At 36.7% G+C, this 20,528-nt stretch overlaps 1 protein-coding gene and 1 non-coding gene across 2 annotated transcripts; both read left to right on the top strand.

Annotated features, from left to right (window-relative positions):
• The first annotated feature begins 3,434 nt into the window (after window positions 1-3,434).
• Window positions 3,435-3,535, top strand: LOC149016361 (U6 spliceosomal RNA). The gene has a single exon (XR_016173843.1). It is a non-coding gene; the product is annotated as a U6 spliceosomal RNA (small nuclear RNA).
• A 10,537-nt stretch (window positions 3,536-14,072) lies between these two features.
• Window positions 14,073-20,488, top strand: LOC149016360 (ABSCISIC ACID-INSENSITIVE 5-like protein 5). The gene is made up of 5 exons (XM_089157504.1): window positions 14,073-14,198; window positions 14,577-15,968; window positions 17,002-17,073; window positions 17,173-17,202; window positions 19,181-20,488. Exons 2-5 carry the CDS (start codon window positions 14,736-14,738, stop codon window positions 19,253-19,255), a joined length of 1,410 nt encoding a protein of 469 aa, XP_089013630.1. The 5' UTR covers window positions 14,073-14,198; window positions 14,577-14,735; the 3' UTR covers window positions 19,256-20,488.
• The last annotated feature ends 40 nt before the right edge of the window (window positions 20,489-20,528 follow it).

The raw sequence follows: 20,528 nt of genomic DNA, 5'->3' as shown, positions 1-20,528 counted from the left end.
TTGAATATCTTATTTCCAGAGGCGCGGAAGATATCCATGCGAAAAAAACAAACAAATTCTCTTCTTTGATAATGTTGGCTTGGTGGAATTCGAAGGAAGAAGTAAATGTAATTGGAGAAAAATAAAAAATAAAAAAATACGTGGCGACTTACTGTACATACGCGTGTTCATTTCCCGGACCTTAAAAATGTATATTTTTGCCGCCCCAATACGCAAGGGATCTTTCTAGTCATGGGCCTCATTATATGGCCCATGAGGACGCCACGTCAAAAAACAAATTAAAAAATTTAAAAAAAGGGCAAAAGCTGAGTAACCATGTGAAAATATATCCATCACGTGGGCCACATTACAATGAAATATATAATAAAAAAAATAAAAATCCAACTTTTATTTTTAATATGATTACTTTCAAGTTCAAGTTGAAAAAGGACATTCTCAGATTTATTTTTACATAAATTGGGTAATGCATTATAAGTTTTGCCGTTTTGTTAAGGTATGCTCTTTGTGGGTTGTCATTTTTTGTCTTCTTTTGTCTTTGCATATTGGTCACCTTCCCGTTCTCCTTTGCTAATGTTTTTCAATCACACAATAGGGTGAGATTCACTTTTAGAGACTAACAAAATAGACAGAGTGGGTCACACATTGTTATAACCCCCAAATATACCTGGCCTAAATGGATTGGGTCGGATCCGATCTTGGACCACTCACGGCACCAGGTCAATTTTATTCTTATCAGGAGTCCTACGTGGCAGATGGTCCACGTACTCAGCCGAGATATCCAGACGAGATCTGTGCCTATCGCAAACTTGGATCTCCTCGAGCCAAGAACGGCAGGAGGTCTGATGGAACTGGCTCGCCGAAACTCAGGGACGGTTGAAGGGACCTCTATCTCCCTCCATAGTCAGAAAGCAACGGTAAATGGTATGAATTCGGTTTATAAGGCAGAGGAGGTCCGAAGCAGGGTAAGCTCTACACTCTCCAGCCTTCATTATTTTCAGCTTTTTGACCCTTCAAGAGGATGGCCTTCATCATCTCTTGGGGTCTTTTCTCCTTAATAGAGTTTATCATTTATTGGCCTGAGCTAACTAGATCGTCGGAGGTGGCTTCCCGTCCTTAGAGGCAGCCCACTTTCACCTTGTTCTGGTCTCAGGAACTGGAGCTGGATCGGGAGCGAACCTTGAAGCCAAGATCACATTTCTTGCACCAACACACATGTAAGTCCCTCCACTATCGTGTGGTTGAGAATCATCACGAAAGCACAATGTTCTTCCTTGACAGGAATGTGAGATCTGAAGTCTCGTCTTCCTTCATCAAAACCCATCATGATTCCTTTTATGAAGTTTAGGTATCTTGCTATTATTGCATCCATGGATTCAAGGTTTTAAAGAAAAACCCATCGACATCACTACTACTTTTGAATTTAGAGCTAGATTTTATTACTTGTTTGAATATAAGATCGAGCAACATTCCTAAATGATAAAGGTTCTTCAAAACAGTCAGGTGATCTTTTAACCAAAGAAAGAATTTGACATCAAGTTCACTAGTTTGCATGCTTATCCCTCAATCAGCAAGTGTTATATCCATACATGCTCATAGACAAAGAAATCCCTACCGACACCATTGAAAAACTGAAACGAGAGAATATCTATGTTTGCTTTTGAAAAGACAGAATTCTACATAGCCAAAAATGAGAGTGGAACACTGAATATTTTTATATTTCTTGATGTCTGTCTAGTAGAATCCATATATATTCAACTTGAAATTAAAGAGTTTGAAGCCAGTTTCATCAATATCAATGGAGACGGAGGCTTTACTTTAGTTCAGTTTCAAGATCTTCGATTAAGACTTTAGAGATTAGAAAAATTATTGACACTTCTTACTTAGCTAGACACTTTTGTGATTTGCATGGATGATTACGTGAGAAGAGTTGTCATAGATTTGTCTTGTTCTCATTTCTTCCGTAACAAATGCATCATTAAGTAATTAGAACACAAGAATACACGTCTCTTATATCGATTTGCAATGTCTAGAGAAACTTAATTTTAGTTCTTATAGTCAAGCTTTGGTTCTACCGGAACTTTCTACGGTTGAAATTTCTCTATTGAAGCTTTGTTACATGTTGTCGTCGTGTTCTTTTTCCTTTCTTTTTTTGGGTGGAAAAGTTTATATGTTAATTAATGACAACAATTCTTTTTAACATACCCAACTCATAGTATTTTTAGCCATGTTTTTTTCCTCGTCTGCCTCTTCACTCTTAGAGAAATAATTTTGTAAAAAATCTAGCCGTAACCACATGAGTTTCAATTAAAAATTGTAAACGTGAAGTCACAAGTTTGTATTAGATGTGTCTCTTTCAAGTTTCCCAAATAAATAGGAGGATTTCTTGCCGGATCTAACGCGAAATGTCAACAAAAATGTCCTAGTTCCTCACAAGTCACACCTCACAAAACTTTTTTTTCATTGCTTATGTTTTTATTTTGTTCTTCCCTTCTGGTTTCATTCTCAAATTGAATTGTTTGTATCTACAATTAAATTGTCTTGATGGATAATCTAAAGCTCCCCTTATAATTCCATCAGAATGGACTAGACAAACTGATATGATTTTGGAGAAAAAATCATCTGTTGTACACAGCAGTGCATTCTAAATAACATGTTAAGATTTAAAGCTTCATTTCAAATTTGAAAAGTCCAACATAGTCTTGTAGTTATTTTGTTTTCTCAGCCAGTTATTTGTCATATATGTGCACTGCTTAAGGGTGTCAATTGTGTACCAAAACCGTACTAAACCGTACTAAACCGCACCGTATCGTACCGTTCAAAATTCGGTACGCTACGTACCGAAATCGAATTTCTTCGATACGGCTCTGGTTTTAGGTACTCATACCGTCGATATGTACCGAATTGGTACTATACCAAATTAAGGGATATAAATTGTAATTTTACAATTAAAACACATTACCTTTACCCTATCTCTAATTTCCTATTGTAGTTTTTCGTTTCATCATTCACTCCTCTTATTAGATTTACTTGTTTTGTATTTATTAATTAGATTTACTTGTTTTATCTGTATTAATTTCAAATTCTATTAATTGGCTGATCACAATTTCATCAGGATCTTAATGAACTAATAACAACAGTGGCATAAGTTCATTTGTACCAAAATTGTACCGCACTAGATAGTGTGTTTAAACCGTTTTCCCGTACCGATTTAATATCGAAACCGTACCATACCGTTTAAATTCGGTACGGTACGGTTCTGGTTTTCGGTATTCAAAGTTAGTACCGTACCAAATTACTGAAACCGTACCAATTGACACCCTTAACACTGCTGTGCATAGGAGAGGATGTTTTTCTATGATTTTGCCCCCAAAATAATGAAAAAAAGTGATGGATAGGATATACAATTGGAGGCTAAATTAATAATAACGGAACCGATCTCTCTGGAGACATCCGATAAATTGGAACGATGTAGAAAAGATTAGCAAGGTCCCTACACAAGAATGACTAGCAAATTGAATATCAATTGGACCAGGATGGGCTGGGCCTAAGTTAATATAGCTTAGCCCAACCTTGACCGAGGCCTATAATTTTATAAATATATATCGATGAACTCACGTGTAAAATAGAATATTCCAACGTGCACACACGTGATAACATTCTTTTTCTATTTTTGGCATCACAGAAGAATAAAGTATATAATATTTATTACCCAAAAAGTTGAACTATTAAGTCTATAATAAATATCTTGGGGTTTTCAAAGGTGGAAAAAAATCGATCTAATATCTAAGTTTCAATCCTTGTTTACCTACCAAGCACCGACCCACTTTTAAGTACAGTTTTATATATTTTTCAAATGATTGAACTTGTCTAACACGCATTCTATTCTATGTTTTGTTACTAAGTAGTAGTTATCTCAAAAGATAAATGAATAGGACTTGCAATAAGATTGGGTTGGTTTAAAAGTTAAAACCCTAAATATCTTTAATTTGACTTTGACCTTGACCTTGAATTTACAATGTCGGGGGTAAATTAGACACTTAACTTTAATTCTCGGCCTTGATCTTATCTAATCGTGACTTTAAGTACGAAACAATAAAGCAAAACATAATTCCACATAGTTGTCGTAACTTTTATCAGCAATAGCATACAAATTTGTAGGGTTTGGCCTCACTAGGCCTAATCAAACTATCAGCATTGACTTGGCACCAACTCTTATCAGGGTGGCCCTAACCCGTCTTCAAGATTGAAATTTAAGTTGAATTCCGATTCAGACTTAGGATGATGAGTTTAGGCCATCAAAGCTAGATTTCCACCTCTATGGATAAAGTATTGTTTGAATTTCTCCATTAGTAGTGAATTTAACTGTTGCCAGTTGTAGACGTAGCATTTTTTCTTCAGGCAAATCATAGAAGATTGACTGTGTCTGTATATGAATGTATCTCTCTTTTTCTTTATGGACAAGAGATCATTGCTTGATTGTATAACCCAAGGTGCAACATCTCGGCAAAATCGCCGGTTCACACCTTAGAGAACCTCACGAAATCTTGTTGAGATTTTGCCGATATTTAAGGGTATTTCGGTTGGAGGAAGGAAGTGAGTCAAGTGACTTAGTCTTGACTCTCGAGCCATGAATGATTTAGTCTTTTTTTTATTTTTAGTTTGTGTGACAAAACCATTTAGAGTGGAGCTTAGGAGGCTTCTTCTACTTTACAATGACGATTACGAGGCTTCTTACTGTCGGAAATTTGGAGGGGCATTTTGGACAGAGAAGCAAATTCGTCAATTACAAGGTTTTAGATGTTGGGGATTTTGTCATACACAGGGAGGAGAAGAAGATAATGGTAAGCCAGCGGCGATCAAAAGCAACACTTCTACTGGTTCGATTTTCTTGATCAGTTGGTTTCGTATGCAATTGGGATTCGCTGTAGCCTGAAATTCATCTTTGTTGTCTCTTCCCAATTCTCCATCTCTACTTACCTTCATTGACCTTGGAGAACACGCTTATCTGCTTTGAACTCTTTGAACTCTTTGAACTCCATCAACGATTGAGACATTTCTTGTCTCTTCCCAGCTCCCATTTCTCTTGTCGTCGATGCTAGGTTGGTTGTTCAAGACAGAGAAACCAAAACAAATTAAGTCATGTTGGGATATATGCATGAGAAAAGAAGAAGAAGAAGAAGAAGAAGAAAAAGAAGAAATTGTAGAAGCTGAGAAATCAGATGATTCAGCAAGTTTTGCCAACATTTCATAGGTCCAACAATTTTTAGGTGATTTCCGGCGATATTTAGTGAATCTCATTTTCGGAGGCTCTTTCGGTTCTGTGACAGTCGAACCAAGCATATTTAGAAACTTTATACCATGGGGTAACCTTACAAAAATACCAAAAAAAACAAAGAACCAATGAGAACACATTTAAAAGCATCAAAATTTTCAAATTTTCTTCTCAATTTTCAAGAAAGAGATGATTGGTTATTGTGGAAATTTGAATTAGGGTAAGACATCATAATGGGTCTTAGGGATGTTGATGGCCTGAACCTTTTGTGCTGATGATGAACCAAAACATTGGTGTTTTAATTATGAATGTAGGGTTGTTGTGTTGACCAAAGGCTTTGGCATGGTGCACTATTAGTACATGTACAGATGTACTTCAATGACACAGCACTTAAACAGCTTTGGCATATTTGTTTAGTGCATGGTGTGGTCATCATAATATGATTGATTAAACCCAGAAACCAAACGCATGCCTCCAGATGTATACCTGTGTACCATGGATTGCAAATTTCTCTCTCTCTCTGTCTGACGCATTGGCTAATTGTTTGCTTTGCTTGCTGAAGGATTCGTTACAGGGAAGCTTCAGAAACCTGCACCTATCTACAAATAAAGATAAGACTAAGACTGCAACATATGTATGGCTTTCCTTATTCCTATAAGTGTCTTGTGCAATATATATATATATATATATATATATAGTACTTCATTCAGATAACTAAAGAAAATACAGACAGAATTGTATGAACACACAAGGTTTGAAATGAACTAAGGAGCGGAAAGTGACCAAACTGTCATACATGCAAAAGACAGGGTCATCCAGGCTAAGGGCAGGTCGAGCCCAAATAGGATCACATCCAAAGAACCCTTAGAACAAAGACTGTAACAACTACAGCAGCAAAGAAATACAACACTAAAAATATATTTTTCAATCAAAGCACATAGACTAGCACATAGACTATTCTCTTGTCCACTAAAAATATATTTTTCAAACAAATGCTTATATACAAGCTAACAAACCTAAATGGTGCAAAAACGAAAACTAAGGACCTGTTTGATAACACACTGAAAATAAGCTTCTAGTAAAAAAAATTGATTGAAAATGTTTTGATAGATAGTTTTGATTCTAGGGATTTTTGCAGCATAAATTAGTATTTATGAAAATATTTATTTTAAGAAACACTTTGACACAACAAGAAATTGTTGTCTTTGTCTATTTCTCGGATTAAAAGTTGGATGGGTTTAGTTTTAAGTGAAACGGTTTTAGAGAAGGGTATTTATAGAATCTAGCATTCTAAACGTAAGATCCCTGTTAAAACTCTCTTAATTATACTGTGATAGAAACACTCTTACATTTGTTGCTTCTCTAACCCTAATGATAGGGATCATTCAATTCTTCATTTTTTCTATTTTCAAATGACCAAAGTTTAACTTCATCTTTTCTATATTTGATAGAACCTTAGTACCTATACATGCAAAAAGGGTCATTGTTCTTCATTTTTCTATATCTCAAATTACTACAATAAACACTAGTTAATTATAGTTTCTACTTCTAAAAGCAAGTTTTAACGCCTATAAAAATATTTCTACTTCCAAAAATACTAAAAAGTACTTTTGATATTTCTCGGAGTAGAGATCTCTGACGGATTACTGAATATATCCTAAATATTCCTTTAAGTAAATCTTATAAATATTTAAAGAATTAATTGTGATTCTAAACACACACCCCCAAAAAAGAAGTGTGCGGCCCTATATTTATATTACTTAATGCACTAAACCGATAGATAATGTGGAACCCTTTTTTTTTTGTAACAAATAAACGGGGTTTAGCAACCTTGAAAAAAAAACTACTCAAGCATGCAAATCTCATCCGCCAATAGGATCTCTTCCAATTCTTGGGGTGGATCCAGAAAGAATCGCGTAGGTTCCTCTAAAGAAGTCAGTCTTTTCGTGATTCAGTCAGCAGCGTAGTTAGACTCCCAGTACGCATGTTAGGAATCTAATTCCTTCATAGTTTCCCACTTCTTCCTTTATTGCATGCACCACTCTTGCTACTTTCCCTTGTATTCTTGCATTAGGGTTTAACATATCAATAGCTTTGAGAGAGTTTGATTCCACATAAAGGCATGAAATTTCTTTCGCATGCAACATTAATTCCTTTATAGATCGCCTGCAATTCAGCTTCTAAAATATTCATCTTCATTTTTCTCTTCATGAATCCTCCAAGGAAGCTACCTTCTTTGTTGCAAATTACACCTCCTATTTGACTGTATTCTCCTTTGCATAGTGATGCATCCACATTTATTTTGAATCATCATTCCTTAGATTAACCCATCCACCAACACTTCTAGGGCATTTGGGTTTTATTGTTTCCTCTCTATTCGTTCCCCACATCGATTTAACTTGGTTGAAGAGGTCTAAACAAAGGCTCTGCACCGTTTTATGGTCTGGTGAAGATTTCTTCATGGCTTTCTCTATTTCTCCAGCACCAAATTTTATACACCACACAATTGAACTTTATCGCCCAATCTGGGTACCAATCTTGACTTTTTCCGCATATATTTAGCCAGTCCTTTTGATTACTCCTAAAGAACCATATTTGCATTGACTTCGGCAGTAGTCTATTCCAAATGCTAAGAGCAAATGAACAATCTCTAAAAATGTGAAGTATACTCTCTAATTCACATAAACAAAATCTGCATGATGCATGAGATTGAAGCTTCATTTTTCTTAATCTAACATTTGACAGCAACCAATTGTGACTGAGAATTCACAAGAAATTACAAATTCTGTTTGGCATCTTGAGTTCCCATAGTTTCTTCCAATAGTTTTCATTGAATATTGGATTCAATATAGACTCCTTCTCCACCTCAAGCATCTGGTACGCCATTTTAATGGAAAAGCAGCCATCTGGAGATGGATTCCAAAGCAAAATGTCACACCCTTCCTCCTCCTTTGGTGTTGGATGTTCTAGAATTTTTGTGCATATTTCCAATGGGAGGAGATGCTGAAAGCGATCCTATCGCCATTCATAATTGTTATCAACATAGTTGTAGATTTTTTCTTTCATCATATCTTTTGAAATTTGACCTGTGGAACCCTTTTACCATATGTATTGGATAGGCAAGATAAGGCATTGGGATGATACATATAGGAGATTGGGATAACATCTAAGAGTTGGTCTCTTGGTGAGACCAATGCCTCACAACTATAATGTCAAGAGTTCAAATGCCCTCAGAGCCAGAAACAAAGACTACATTATAATTAAAACCCTAAAATGGATGTTGATCATCCTTTACAAGTGCATTAAAATTTTGCAATTCAAAAGTTCAAATGCCCTCAGAGCTAGAAACAAAGCCTACATTATAATTAAAACCCTAAGATGGATGTTGATCACCCTTTACAAGTGCATTAAAATTTTGTTTATCATAAAGAAAAATCATTATCTTTGTCAAGTGAATAAGACAGTTTCTTTCTTTCTTTTTTTCAAGTTTGGGGGGAGGGGTTACAAAGGTAATATTCTATTTGAGAACGTGGCCTACAGCATCACTATTATCTAACAATCTCTTCTGTAGTTAAAATGAGGGGAAGTAAATGTCTCATTTTTTAAAAGAATTCTTTTACCGTTTCATCTTTTTATAATTTTCAATAAACAATCTTCTTGGTACACCACAAAGGAACATAAAAATCTACACTCATGATCTCTAAACATCTCCGATAATAAATTAACCTAAACACTCTTTAGAAACCTTATCATTATCAATTATAATCTCTAGCTGTAATCCAGCATCACTAATAATATACAAAGTTCTTAGTGCCACAAGTAAACAGATAACAGTAAAAAAAAAGAAGTTTTTTTTTTCCAAAGTTAAACCGTATTTGCTTATCATGCTTGATTGGACATTACTCTTTCTCTTGAATTACAAGTGAAAACACTCAACCTGTTGAAGATATATGAGCATCTCGGAGCCAATGTATAACCACGGAACAAAGTGTCGGCAATATAGGGCAATATATCGCCTTGTCGCTGGGGCGACATGACTCCCCTCAACGACACGACATATACCAAATGTCGGTGATATATTACCGATTTTTCACCATATTTAATAGAATATGATTCGTTTTATCATTGATTTTTCATTCGATTTTTGTCAAAGTGACATAAGACATCTACAGGCTTCGGAGGCGCTGTCTCCACACCTCTGCTAAGACCCTGTATCTGTCGGCAATAAAATGTAAAGCATGAATCATACTCAACATAATTTGTATAGTGAATTGTAGACTTTAATACTTCTCTTCACCAGTTGAGTATTTGTATTTTCTTTACATGTTTACATTAGTTTATATGAGTTTTCCAAATTTTCAGTTTTGCCCGCATATAGTCTAACATGTGTCCAATAAAATTTTTTAGATTAAGTGATGTTTTAGTCCAAAATAATGCTCCCATTGTGTTTATTGGCCTCAAATTAGGCTATACGACAAAATTCAAGCCAAAACGACCCTAAACCCCCCCCCCCAAAATCAGGGGTCAAATTTTCATCGACACCCCTGCTAAATGTCGCCGTATTGGTGGTGTCGCCAGTCACCGAGACAGCAACATTGTTCGATATTTCAGACCTTGTGTATAACTCAAAATTTTGAAAATCTTTTATTTGCCTTGGCCAGCGAAAGACTTAAACTGGTTTCTGAAAGAACATTAAAACTTGCAATTGGTCCTATGAAAGGAAATTGTAATTTTTTTTTTATTTTATTTTATTAAATGTAGAAATATGGGAAAACATCCTCTGTTGTGCACAAGTCTCTGCTGTGCACAGCAATGCACATATATACCAAATGATTGGTTGAAAAAAACAAACTAAATACAAGACTATTGATGATTTTTTAAATTTAAACTTAAGCTTTTAATTTCAGCTAATTACTTAGTACAAAAATGCACTGTTGTGCACAGCATACAATTATAAATTAATTGAGCGTGATAAAACTGAGGATAAACTATATTTGCAGAAGAATTTTTAATGTGTTTGACTCTACTTATTTGTGCTTGTGTAAGAAAAGACCTCTATTTATAATACTTGCTGCTATTTTTCGTCAAATCTCAAACAATCGTCCTTATCCTCTTGTTAAAATGCACCATAAACGTTCTATAAACCGTCTCATAATTGAACTAGGTCCCATTTGAGTTGTTAACCTACTCCATGGCCCAACTTCATCTTCTGGGTCCCAAGAGTTACAAGTACATTTATACCAAAAAAAAAAAACCAATTCCCTTTTTTTGTTTCTTTGAAACTGACATTTTTTTATATATTAAGAGTGGAATACTACGGACTTTACTTCAGTCCTATGCATTTAATGAGTAGGACGGTTAAGCAAAGTATTTCCGGCCATTATATCAAAATTTTGGTCTCGACCATTCAAATTCAACGATTGAAATTTAATTTCACTTGAGATTATGCACATTTACCAAGCAAAATTAGAGGTATTACTGACATGTTTAAGCAAAAAAAGAAAAATGCCATAGTTTATGCAAGCTTTTTAGATTGTATTTTCTTGGCCATTCAAGCCGCCCCTGCTTTACTTTACCCATAAAAGAAAAGGAAAAAAAATAGCCGCCCGCCTTAGAAAGGAAAAATCTCACTGCTTGATTGGTCAACAAAACAAACATGTGGTTTTTCCTTTTTTGGCATTGGCAGAGCCGCACCACCGTTTTCCATTTCTTTTGTTCTTTTCTTTCTTTTTCTGGTAATATTAATTTTTTTTTCCGGAAGAAAAGTAGAAAACCCAAACACAAGTTTTTCATTCGGAAATCGGAAGCACCGAAAGGAGTTCGTCAACTAAGACGGCGCCCGTATACTTACGCGGTTACGCCCTTCAGGCAGCGATCCCGAGGGAAAGAAAACAGGAATCTTTTGATAAAAATAAAATTCTTTTAAGCCAATCAGGATAAAGTGTGTAGAATCTTTTCTTGAACTCCACTACATTCTCAGTCTTTCAATGACTGCTGGATCCGGCCTCGGTTGTTGCATGTCCAGTTTGTGATACTCAAATTGATAGGGCATTCAGTAGCATGCATTTCTTCGGGTTCAACTTCAGTATTGTGTATTAAATGCACAATACTGTGCTTTCAATGGTCGAGATTTTGATCTCGACCATTATTCTTGCTTTTAATCATCTACGAGAGAACGGTCGAGATTGAAATCTCAACAGTTAGCAACACATGAGTGTACAACATTCAAGTCTGTCTCTACATCCAGTCGGGATGCGAAGAATCTCAGTGTGACTGGCTTAGTATTGGCTGTGTTAATGCTTTAACGACGAAGGGTATTATGGTAAGTTCAAGAAAATAAAATATCTTATCCTGAGCTAGTGTCGTTGTTAAAATATCTTATCCACAGCAGCCCCACGAGAGGTATACGGGATCTGGGTTCAACCCATGGATGAAACACACGTACCCCTTTAATTCATAAACCCATTGACCTTTCTGACTTTGCCACGTGTAATCTCATTTATTTGTCGCCATACCTTTGGAGTGGTTCTGTCTTGGAGAGAATCCATTAGTGTCGGCCTTTTCATATATTTTTCAATCTTTTCTTTCTGTTTTAGATCTCCATGAATCATGATCCATGATTACTAGTTTACTACTCTACTCTGCCAGTGTGGATTGGGAGCATGGGAGTATGGGACCATTGTTTTAAGAATCGGAATCGGATTGGTCGGTTTCATCACCCGATAAAAAAATCAAATCGGTCAAACTTATGGACTAGAATCGACATTAATCCGAATTACAATAAATTTAAGTCACACAGTCCGGATAATTATGGAGGCTGCAGTCGAGTGCAAGAACAAAAAAATTTGCCATATTTCGCTATTTTATTTCGTACTAGGTATGAAACATTTTTAAATGTCGCCAGAAAATCTTCGATTTTCCAGCAAATCGGCGAAAATTGCTGAAACCTGACTTGGATTTGTCTCGTTTGCTTTCGATCTCTGATTTGAATGTTGGATTTCTCTTTCGTTCAAAATCTCAAATTTTAAGAGGAGTTGGTGCTTTGGTGGTGACGAAATTGTAGGAACTAAAAGGTGGAAGAGGAGCAAGCTGGCCATTCCCCCTGCGTTACTCACTGGCCTACATCAATTCTTTGTTTTAAGCCTTTGGCAGATTTGTCTGACCTCCTAGTTGCGCCGTCTGCTTCTTCCCCTATAATGGCCATTGTTCTTTGAGCCTTGTCATTGCTGCAACAATCCCCCTTTTTGAACCAGCCCCTTCTCTGTCCATTTCCTACTCTTCTGTCATCATTTGCCATTGTTAAAGTACGCTGAAATCATCGATTTTGCACAAAAAATATTGGCAAAATGCTGCAATATAGCGGCTTTTCGCTGGACGGCAAACCAAGTTGTTTCAGGGATATTTTATTCCTTATTCAAGAGGCATGTGTAAACTAAATCAAATGAACCTTCTATCAAAAAGGGAAAAAGAAAAGAAAAGTAATTTTTTAATTTTTATTGAGACGTGACCATCTCAATCTTTTTTCTTCTCTTTGATAAAATAAATAAATAAATATACAAGAACTACTAGTTGAAAAGTGTTTATTAAACAATTGGAAAGAGTTCAGTCTCACATAATTTTTTGATGAAATTTTGTTTAAGGTTGTTTTGAAACTCCTGAAACCCTTCTATCGTTTTGTGAATTATCGACGTGGTTTTCACTATTTGGCCTGGAAGGTACTATTTGCATAGGAAGGAGGATGACTTGACATGGCTCCAATCTTGGGCTTTCGAATATTTGCAACTGATTCCTTGCATTTTTTATATGCTATTAAATGAAATTATATTTAACAAAAAAAATTTGAGGTTATCACTTTTTTTTCTTTAAAATATTCTCCATACAAAATATTAAGATTTTTTTAAAAGAAATATTAAGATTTAATTAATGAAAAACACCAAAAGAAAAAAAAAATGAAGCTTTCAAATAAAACAAAGAATCATATCCATTTGTTTTCATAAAAAATATAAATTTTAAGTGAAATTATCTCAAAAGTTATATAGTTTTTCAAAATTAGTTCTAGTTTGGGAATTTTGCATCAAAATCTTGTCTATTGGGGAGTAGATAAAGGATATTGTAGATCTTTTGTCCACGAGAGAAAGGATTACGGATTTGCAATATCTGTATTCTCCTTCTACACGTATTTAAGAACTTATCCCTGAAACTCTTAATTGTGTAAGATGGAAAATTTTGTGAAGTTATGTTATCCTCTACATTTGCAAATAGAGGATCTCAACTCAGATAAAATATTCGTCTCATCGAACAGAAAAGAAAAAAAAAAAAAAAAAAAAGTCTGAAATCCAACGATCAAGATGACAAGATCATTACTCAATCATGCAAACGTCATAGGTGGTGAAGGAAAATTTCTTACATCGTCGGTGGACGAAGTTTACGGAAATTTTATTTTTTCTCTCTCATTGTCAGTGCCGTTACAGGAAGGGTAAGATAGGACATAAAAAAGTGGCGTACGATACCCCCGAGCGCACATATAGGTTGAGTGTCGGTCTGAGATAGATAGCGAAAAAAATAATAATAATAAATGTAAAGGTCACCATCTACACGGTTGTCGGGAAGCAAACGTGGACGGCCTCGATCTCTCCATATAGCTAAATATCATTGGCTAGATGTCACATCAATAGTCTGATCTATTATGATTGGACCACGTTGCGTTAACTTAGTGGTTCTGCAAACAATTTTTTGTATTACTTTATTCCCCCAAATGGAAGCTCGTTTTCTTAAATGCCGACTCGTGGAGATCATATTGGACACTTGGCGTTCTTTGCTAACAGCCGAAGGTGCTCAAGGAGAGAGAAAGAGAGAGAGAAAGAGAGAGAGAGCTGCAGAAACGCTTCACGAACGAAAAGAAAATACGAAATAAACGAAAAAAGAGGTAAAAGAAATTCTCTCTTTGTCTGCTGTTCCTGTTTCTCTCTATCTCTCTCTGTCGTTTTTTCTTTTTCTTTGTGATTTTCTGATAGAACAGTTTAAGAAAATGATTTATTTATTTGTTTTTTAGTTTCTTCTTCGGATTGCAAGATTTTTTTGTTCCTTCTCTCTCTTTCTACTTTTTGCATTTCGATTATTTGTGGTTCTCTGCTTTTTATTTTATTTTTCTGATTTAAGTTTGGAGTGGCTGGTTAATCCAGTCGCGCTAAGTAGAAATGAGAATGTGTTAGGTTTTGTAACTTCTGCTTGGATCGTTTTTCATTAATTTGAGCTCGGAATTAGTTTGATCAGGACTAGTTCCTTCTAATTTGGCCTACTTCAGGTCTGAGCTTCTGCGGATTCGTGGTTTGGTGAATTTTGATTGTAGCAGAAGAAAAGGAGAGGGAAGGAAGAAGGAAATTACTTGTTTCCACTAGATCTGGCTTCAATTCGATGCTTGTGCAAGTTTTGGTAAGCTTGTTGACGTGAATCAGAATTGAAAATGGGATCTCATTGGGATTTCAAGAACATTGGTGATGGACAGCCGTCAGAAGGGAACGTAGGTGGTGCGGGAAGGCCACCAGGAATTTTTCCATTGGCTAGACAACCTTCTGTGTATTCGTTGACCTTCGAAGAGTTTCAGAACACCATGGGTGGCCCTGGGAAGGATTTTGGTTCCATGAACATGGATGAATTTCTTAAAAATATCTGGACGGCCGAGGAGACCCAAGCTATGACTTCCACTTTTGGTTGTGCTGAAGGTGGGTTCCCTGGAGCGAATCTGCAGAGACAGGGTTCTCTAACTCTGCCTCGGACGCTTAGTCAGAAGACTGTAGATGAAGTATGGAGAGACTTGTTTAAGGAAAGTAACGGCACCAAGGACGCGAGTAGTAATGGAGCAACGAATTTGCCGCAGAGACAGCCGACTTTGGGTGAGATAACTCTGGAGGAGTTCTTGGTGAGAGCAGGGGTTGTCAGGGAAGATGCTCAGGCTGCTGCAAAACCAAGCAACACCGGGTTTGGTGGAGAATTTTATCGTCCGAATGACAACAGTGGTCTTGGTCTTGGATTTTTACAGCCGAATCGGACTGCTGGTGCTGTAGCTAGCCGGATTGGAGAAAGTAACAATCAACTTCAACAGAGCCAATCTCCTAACCTCGCACTAAACGCAAATGGGGTCAGATATTCCCAGCAGCAGCCGCAGCAATCGCCACGACAACAGCAGCAGCAGCAACAACAACAGCAACAACGACAACACCACCAGCAGCAGCAACAACAGCAACAGCAGCAGCAGCAGCAACAACAACAACTACAACAACAACAACTACAACAGCAACAGAAACTCTATCCTAAGCCGGCACAAGCTACCATGGCATATGTCCCCCCTCTACATTTACCGAACGGTTCCCAGCTTGGTAGCTCTGCAGTGAGGGGTGGTGTTATGGGAATCTCTGATCCAGGAGTAAACCATGGCTTCGTTCCGGGTGGAGGGATCGGCATGGTAGGTTTGGGAGCTGGGGCTGTTACAGTTGCATCAGGATCTCCCGCTTTGTCTACGGATGGGCCTGCTAGAAGTAATGGGGATACATCTTCGTTGTCCCCGGTTCCTTATGTGTTCAATGGAGGTTTGAGAGGGAGGAAAGGCCATGGTGCGGTGGAGAAGGTGGTCGAGCGGAGACAGAGGAGGATGATTAAGAATAGAGAATCAGCAGCAAGATCTCGGGCTCGGAAGCAGGTGAATTTTCACTACAAGAGTAATTGGACACTCTGTTTTCTTTCAGTTATATGATCTAGATTCTTAAATTAACCGTTTAAGCTTCATTATAAATTAAAATTGTCAAAAGCTGGTCGAGAGTCTTCATTTGGGGCTCCCAAACTGGATTATCTTGTTGTCTTCAAGCACGACAAGTCTCATGGTCAAACTAGCCAAGGCCAAGTGGATCCTGACTGCATGGATCGAAAAATGGAAAGTATGCCGGTGCATTACTTTCCATCTCAATTTATTAACTGCATGGCTTTCTAGATTCTGTTTTTGTGGCTGTATGGCTTCTTCTGATGCTAGTGTTCAAATCTTTTGACAAAAGAGTTGAATTGCTATTTCTATACAGCATGAAATATGTGGTAGAACATGAAGATAGAAAGTAAATTACTTTTTAGCTGCATATTTGAAGAGTACAGGTGCTCTGGAGAGTGGAGATTTAAGAGTTGTAATAACATAGGTGGGGTAATCCTTGTACTGAAAGAGTAATTGAACATGAAGATAAAAGGTAAATTACTTTTTAGCTGCATATTTGAAGAGTACGGATGCTCTGGAGAGTGGAGATTCAAGAGTTGTAATAACTTAGGTGGGGTAATCCTTGTACTGAAAGAGTAATTAATTTCTGTAGTTACCGCAGTTTTTTGTGCTTTTGAGCTCTGTTCTCAAGGGAGGCTAAAAGAAATTGTTTGATTTCAAATTAAGGTATGGGAGATTACTAAATAGATGAATACCTGTGTCACCCTTTTATATGATAATCATGTACATCTCTATGCATCTTTTCATAAGAAGGTAGTATGAAAGGATCCATTCATGGTTATTTGGTGGTGCGTGCCATCTGATATAAGTGGAGTACCACAAAGCTGGAACTGTTCCATAACCAGATAGACCTACAGATTGGAAAAGATCAATCCTTACCTTGGATGTGGAACCAGAAGTTGATGTTTATATACTATGAATTACACATGTTTGTTGGTTTTGAAATATAATGTTTGTTTTTTGTTCCTGCTAGGCTTATACCATGGAACTAGAAGCAGAAGTTGCAAAACTTAAGGATGAGAACGAAAAATTGCAGCAAAAACAGGTAATTTTATTTGATGAAGTTTTAAGTCCAGACACTGTTAAAATTGTTTGATGGATAGATTGTGGCAAATTCTCATATATTATGATTTTATTGCTGCAGGCAGAAATCATTGCAACGCAAAAAAACCAGGTATATGGCCTTGTCACACTATTTTAATTATAAACTAATAAATTCTAATTGCTTCTATGGCTGAAATATTATGACTGATGATTGAATGCTCATTAGCGATTTTTTCCTCACTCATCTCTAGGCATGGTTATCTGATTGCTGCTTCAGTAATGACCTTTTTAATTTCCTAGATTATATTGAAATTATTTAGTATTTGAAACAAGAGAGTTGTTGAGCTGCGGCTAAAGACTTGGACAAGTAATTTCTGGGTATTTTTCTTTTCCTTCCCTGAAGTTCTTGGTCTTGGATTATTCCTTATTTGGGATACTACAGTTGGATTATATAAGTTGCCCAGTGGCCTCACTACAGGGCCCCACTTTGTTTTTAGTTGCTCAGTCTAAGCACATAATTACAATATAACCTGCATACCAATGACTTTGTGTAATCCTGGGTTAACCAACATAAGAACCTCTTAATAAAATTTCTGTTCCAGTAAAATTTCCTCCCCATGTAGGTAGTGCATCCAGATTCTAATGGTCACCTATACACGTAAGAAGATTCCAAGATCACTGGAACAATTAATTTCATCAGCCTGACCTGAGCTATTCATCTGAAGTCTATAGTTTTCCTGATACTATGCTTCTCCTGGAGGTTAGGGATGTGGTGATACTATATTTTCCTATGATTTATGAAGATAAAGGAAGGCAATAATGAAGCAAACAAAATATAAAAAATGCAACTGAGACAGGTGTTTAAGGATGGATAGTATATTAAATAATGGATTCAAGGTAGCTCAAAGTACGACCACCTAATGGCAAGATGAGGGGAAAGTCAAGTGGGATAGTTTTTCCTAGTGAAACTTAGTAAATCAATGCATGAGGAATGATTTGGTGCCACAGGGAGCTGCCAAAAGTACAAGGATAAAGCAAATATCACTCGGTTTAGTGGTGAAGAAAAAGATAAGTGTTCCTCTGTCCTGTACTCCTGTTTATATTTGGTGCAATTGTATGACACAATCACTAATTCATTGAAGTGTGGGTTACCTATTTGATGCATCACTGTGTGAACTTTCAATGCCATGATGGAAGTAAATACAAGAAGAAAAAGAACAACAACAACATCAACTCAGCTTTATCCCAATTAGAAGGGCTGTATGGATTCTTCCAAAACAAATTATAGAAATGACATCGACCTAAAGTGGAAGGGAAGTAAGAGGAATGAAGATTACAAAGGAAGAAATGAACTTTGAGAAATCGAAACTGATAAAGAAAATTGGTACATTGGACAAACTAATGTCCGCCTCAGTTCACCAGTGTCACAAACTTCAATGTTTAAGCAAATGGGAATAAAAAATATTGAGAATGACATGATGGTGAGTCACTTTTAAACCATTTTTGAAATGCCTTTCTTTACCAACTTAAAGAGCTTGCAGGAATAAGACTTATGTGCTATCAAAAGAAGATCAAAACTCCAAGTTGACCACGTTGGTGACAATAAGATTATAAGAAGCATTAATCAGTGTTTGGTAGATCTGAGGAAAACCCGAAACACCTCTGTAAACCACAAGGTGAACACACAAACTCGAGCACTCATGTAGCACTGATGCGTAGGTTAGGGGTTTTATTATCATAAGATCTGCTCATCTATTCGCTTGGGCAAAGATGGATGGTAGGAGATCAGCACTTGATACTTCATACTAAAGATAGATCTAGTGATTGATCCTAAAATTGCTGTTGATTAACCTGTCTGGGTAGCTCGTATTTTCCTCAGAATTAAATAGATGTCATGGTTTAAATTATAAAGTATAGATAAGTTTGACTGATGGTATGTCCAATACTAGGACCACTACAGTGCTGGATGCCTGGCTCTTATGCTCAGCTATTTGTCATAGTAATCCTATTTAGTTGGGAGAGACTCGCATCCAGCCTTCCTGCACTAATTAAATGTTGTCACTGTCTGAATTTTGTTTGCTCTGTTTTATTTTCTTTGCTTCCTGCAGAATCTGGAGGAAATGAATCATCAAAAACCATCCAAGAAGAGGTGCTTGAGGAGGACATGGACCGGCCCTTGGTAAAGTTGGAGGACTGTGATCTGGTTCACTAGTCTTAATGCATACAGTTTGGCCATTTAGTAAAGTTGGAGGATTGGTTTTGTACTGGTAACCTGCTTGAAATGTTGCTAATGTATCGAGCGTAGTTAGCTGTACAGATAGAACGGAACAAGTGGTTTGCTGTACATTTGAGTTGAGAGGAGTAGTATTATGTAGATTAGGTTTTCCCATTTGTGCAGTCTCATCTTGCTTCTCTGTTGTAAGGTAGGTAAGATAGGAAGCAAACCTTGTGGTGCAGCAGCTAGTGTTCAATGTCTACCTCAGAATGTATCCGCCATCCCTTCATCCTCAAAACCCAGTGCTCTTCTCTTGTTGCATTGATCATAAGTGAGCACACCAGAACTTTTTGGAGGATTTTTGTGGGTGAGGTGTTTTTCCATTTGGGGGCTTTGTTTGATATTGGTTTCACTGGCTGTTAATCTTTGTAATATCATCGAGTTGGAGGATATATATATATATATATTTCATTAGCTGGCAGTGTTGCTCTGTTTCCCCTTGGTATTTAATTTAAAAATTTGTGACCTGGAAATGCATTTGTCTAACTCTTGAGCTTGTGGTGTCTTCAATTTAGGTTGGAAACAGGATCATGTCAACAGCAGTTTCCTAAGATTAGAAGATGGTTGCGCTTTATTCAGTGGTATGTAACTCAATTAGTTGCACTTCATTTAGCTGAACCACATGTCCTTCATTTAAAATCTAATTGCCTCAAGTGTTGAGAAATGTTGTAGGATATGGTGATTCATGACCTTGTGATCTTGATCGGTTAAAGAAATCCCCATTTTGAGTTTGTCAGCCACAACAACTGTTTTCTCTTGGTCTGTGTGGCTGATTTCCTGTCTTCTTTTCTCTGCTATGTCCAGGGATTTTCCCATGGAAACACCTTTTTTGGGTGAATGAAGAATATCCTCATCAAAAAACATCAAAGGGAAAAAAGGGGGAATCGTTTTGGTCGGTTGGATTGAAAAATTCGACCATTGAAATTCAACAATCAAGATTGACCGAAATTTCGATCCAACGGATCGAAATCTCGCTTGATTGTTATGCGCATTTCAAAAAAAGGGATGATTGTACAAGAAGAGAAGGAAAAGGGGCTAGAATTGGCGATAGGAAACAATAATCAACCTGGTCCTTGGGTATTCAAAACTACGAGGTGGTGGAGTGGAGAATTTGAGGTATAATAGGGACACTAAAGTTGATGGTTTTTCAAATTTTGTTAAAATATCTAGAATTGGAGATC

This window comes from Hakea prostrata, chromosome 5 (assembly GCF_041222555.1).
Source record: "Hakea prostrata isolate BN-2017 chromosome 5, UWA_Hpros_2, whole genome shotgun sequence".
NCBI classification, from domain to species: Eukaryota; Viridiplantae; Streptophyta; class Magnoliopsida; order Proteales; family Proteaceae; genus Hakea; species Hakea prostrata.
This window is presented reverse-complemented; position numbering and strand designations above follow the sequence as displayed.

Bases quoted from the DNA above. Each gene is read 5' to 3' on its own strand.
- LOC149016360 (XM_089157504.1), top strand. From the start codon at position 14,736: ATGGGATCTCATTGGGATTTCAAGAACATTGGTGATGGACAGCCGTCA. The intron at 15,969-17,001 runs GTGAATTTTCAC...TGTTCCTGCTAG, and splicing joins GATCTCGGGCTCGGAAGCAG to GCTTATACCATGGAACTAGA. The intron at 17,203-19,180 runs GTATATGGCCTT...TGCTTCCTGCAG, and splicing joins TTGCAACGCAAAAAAACCAG to AATCTGGAGGAAATGAATCA.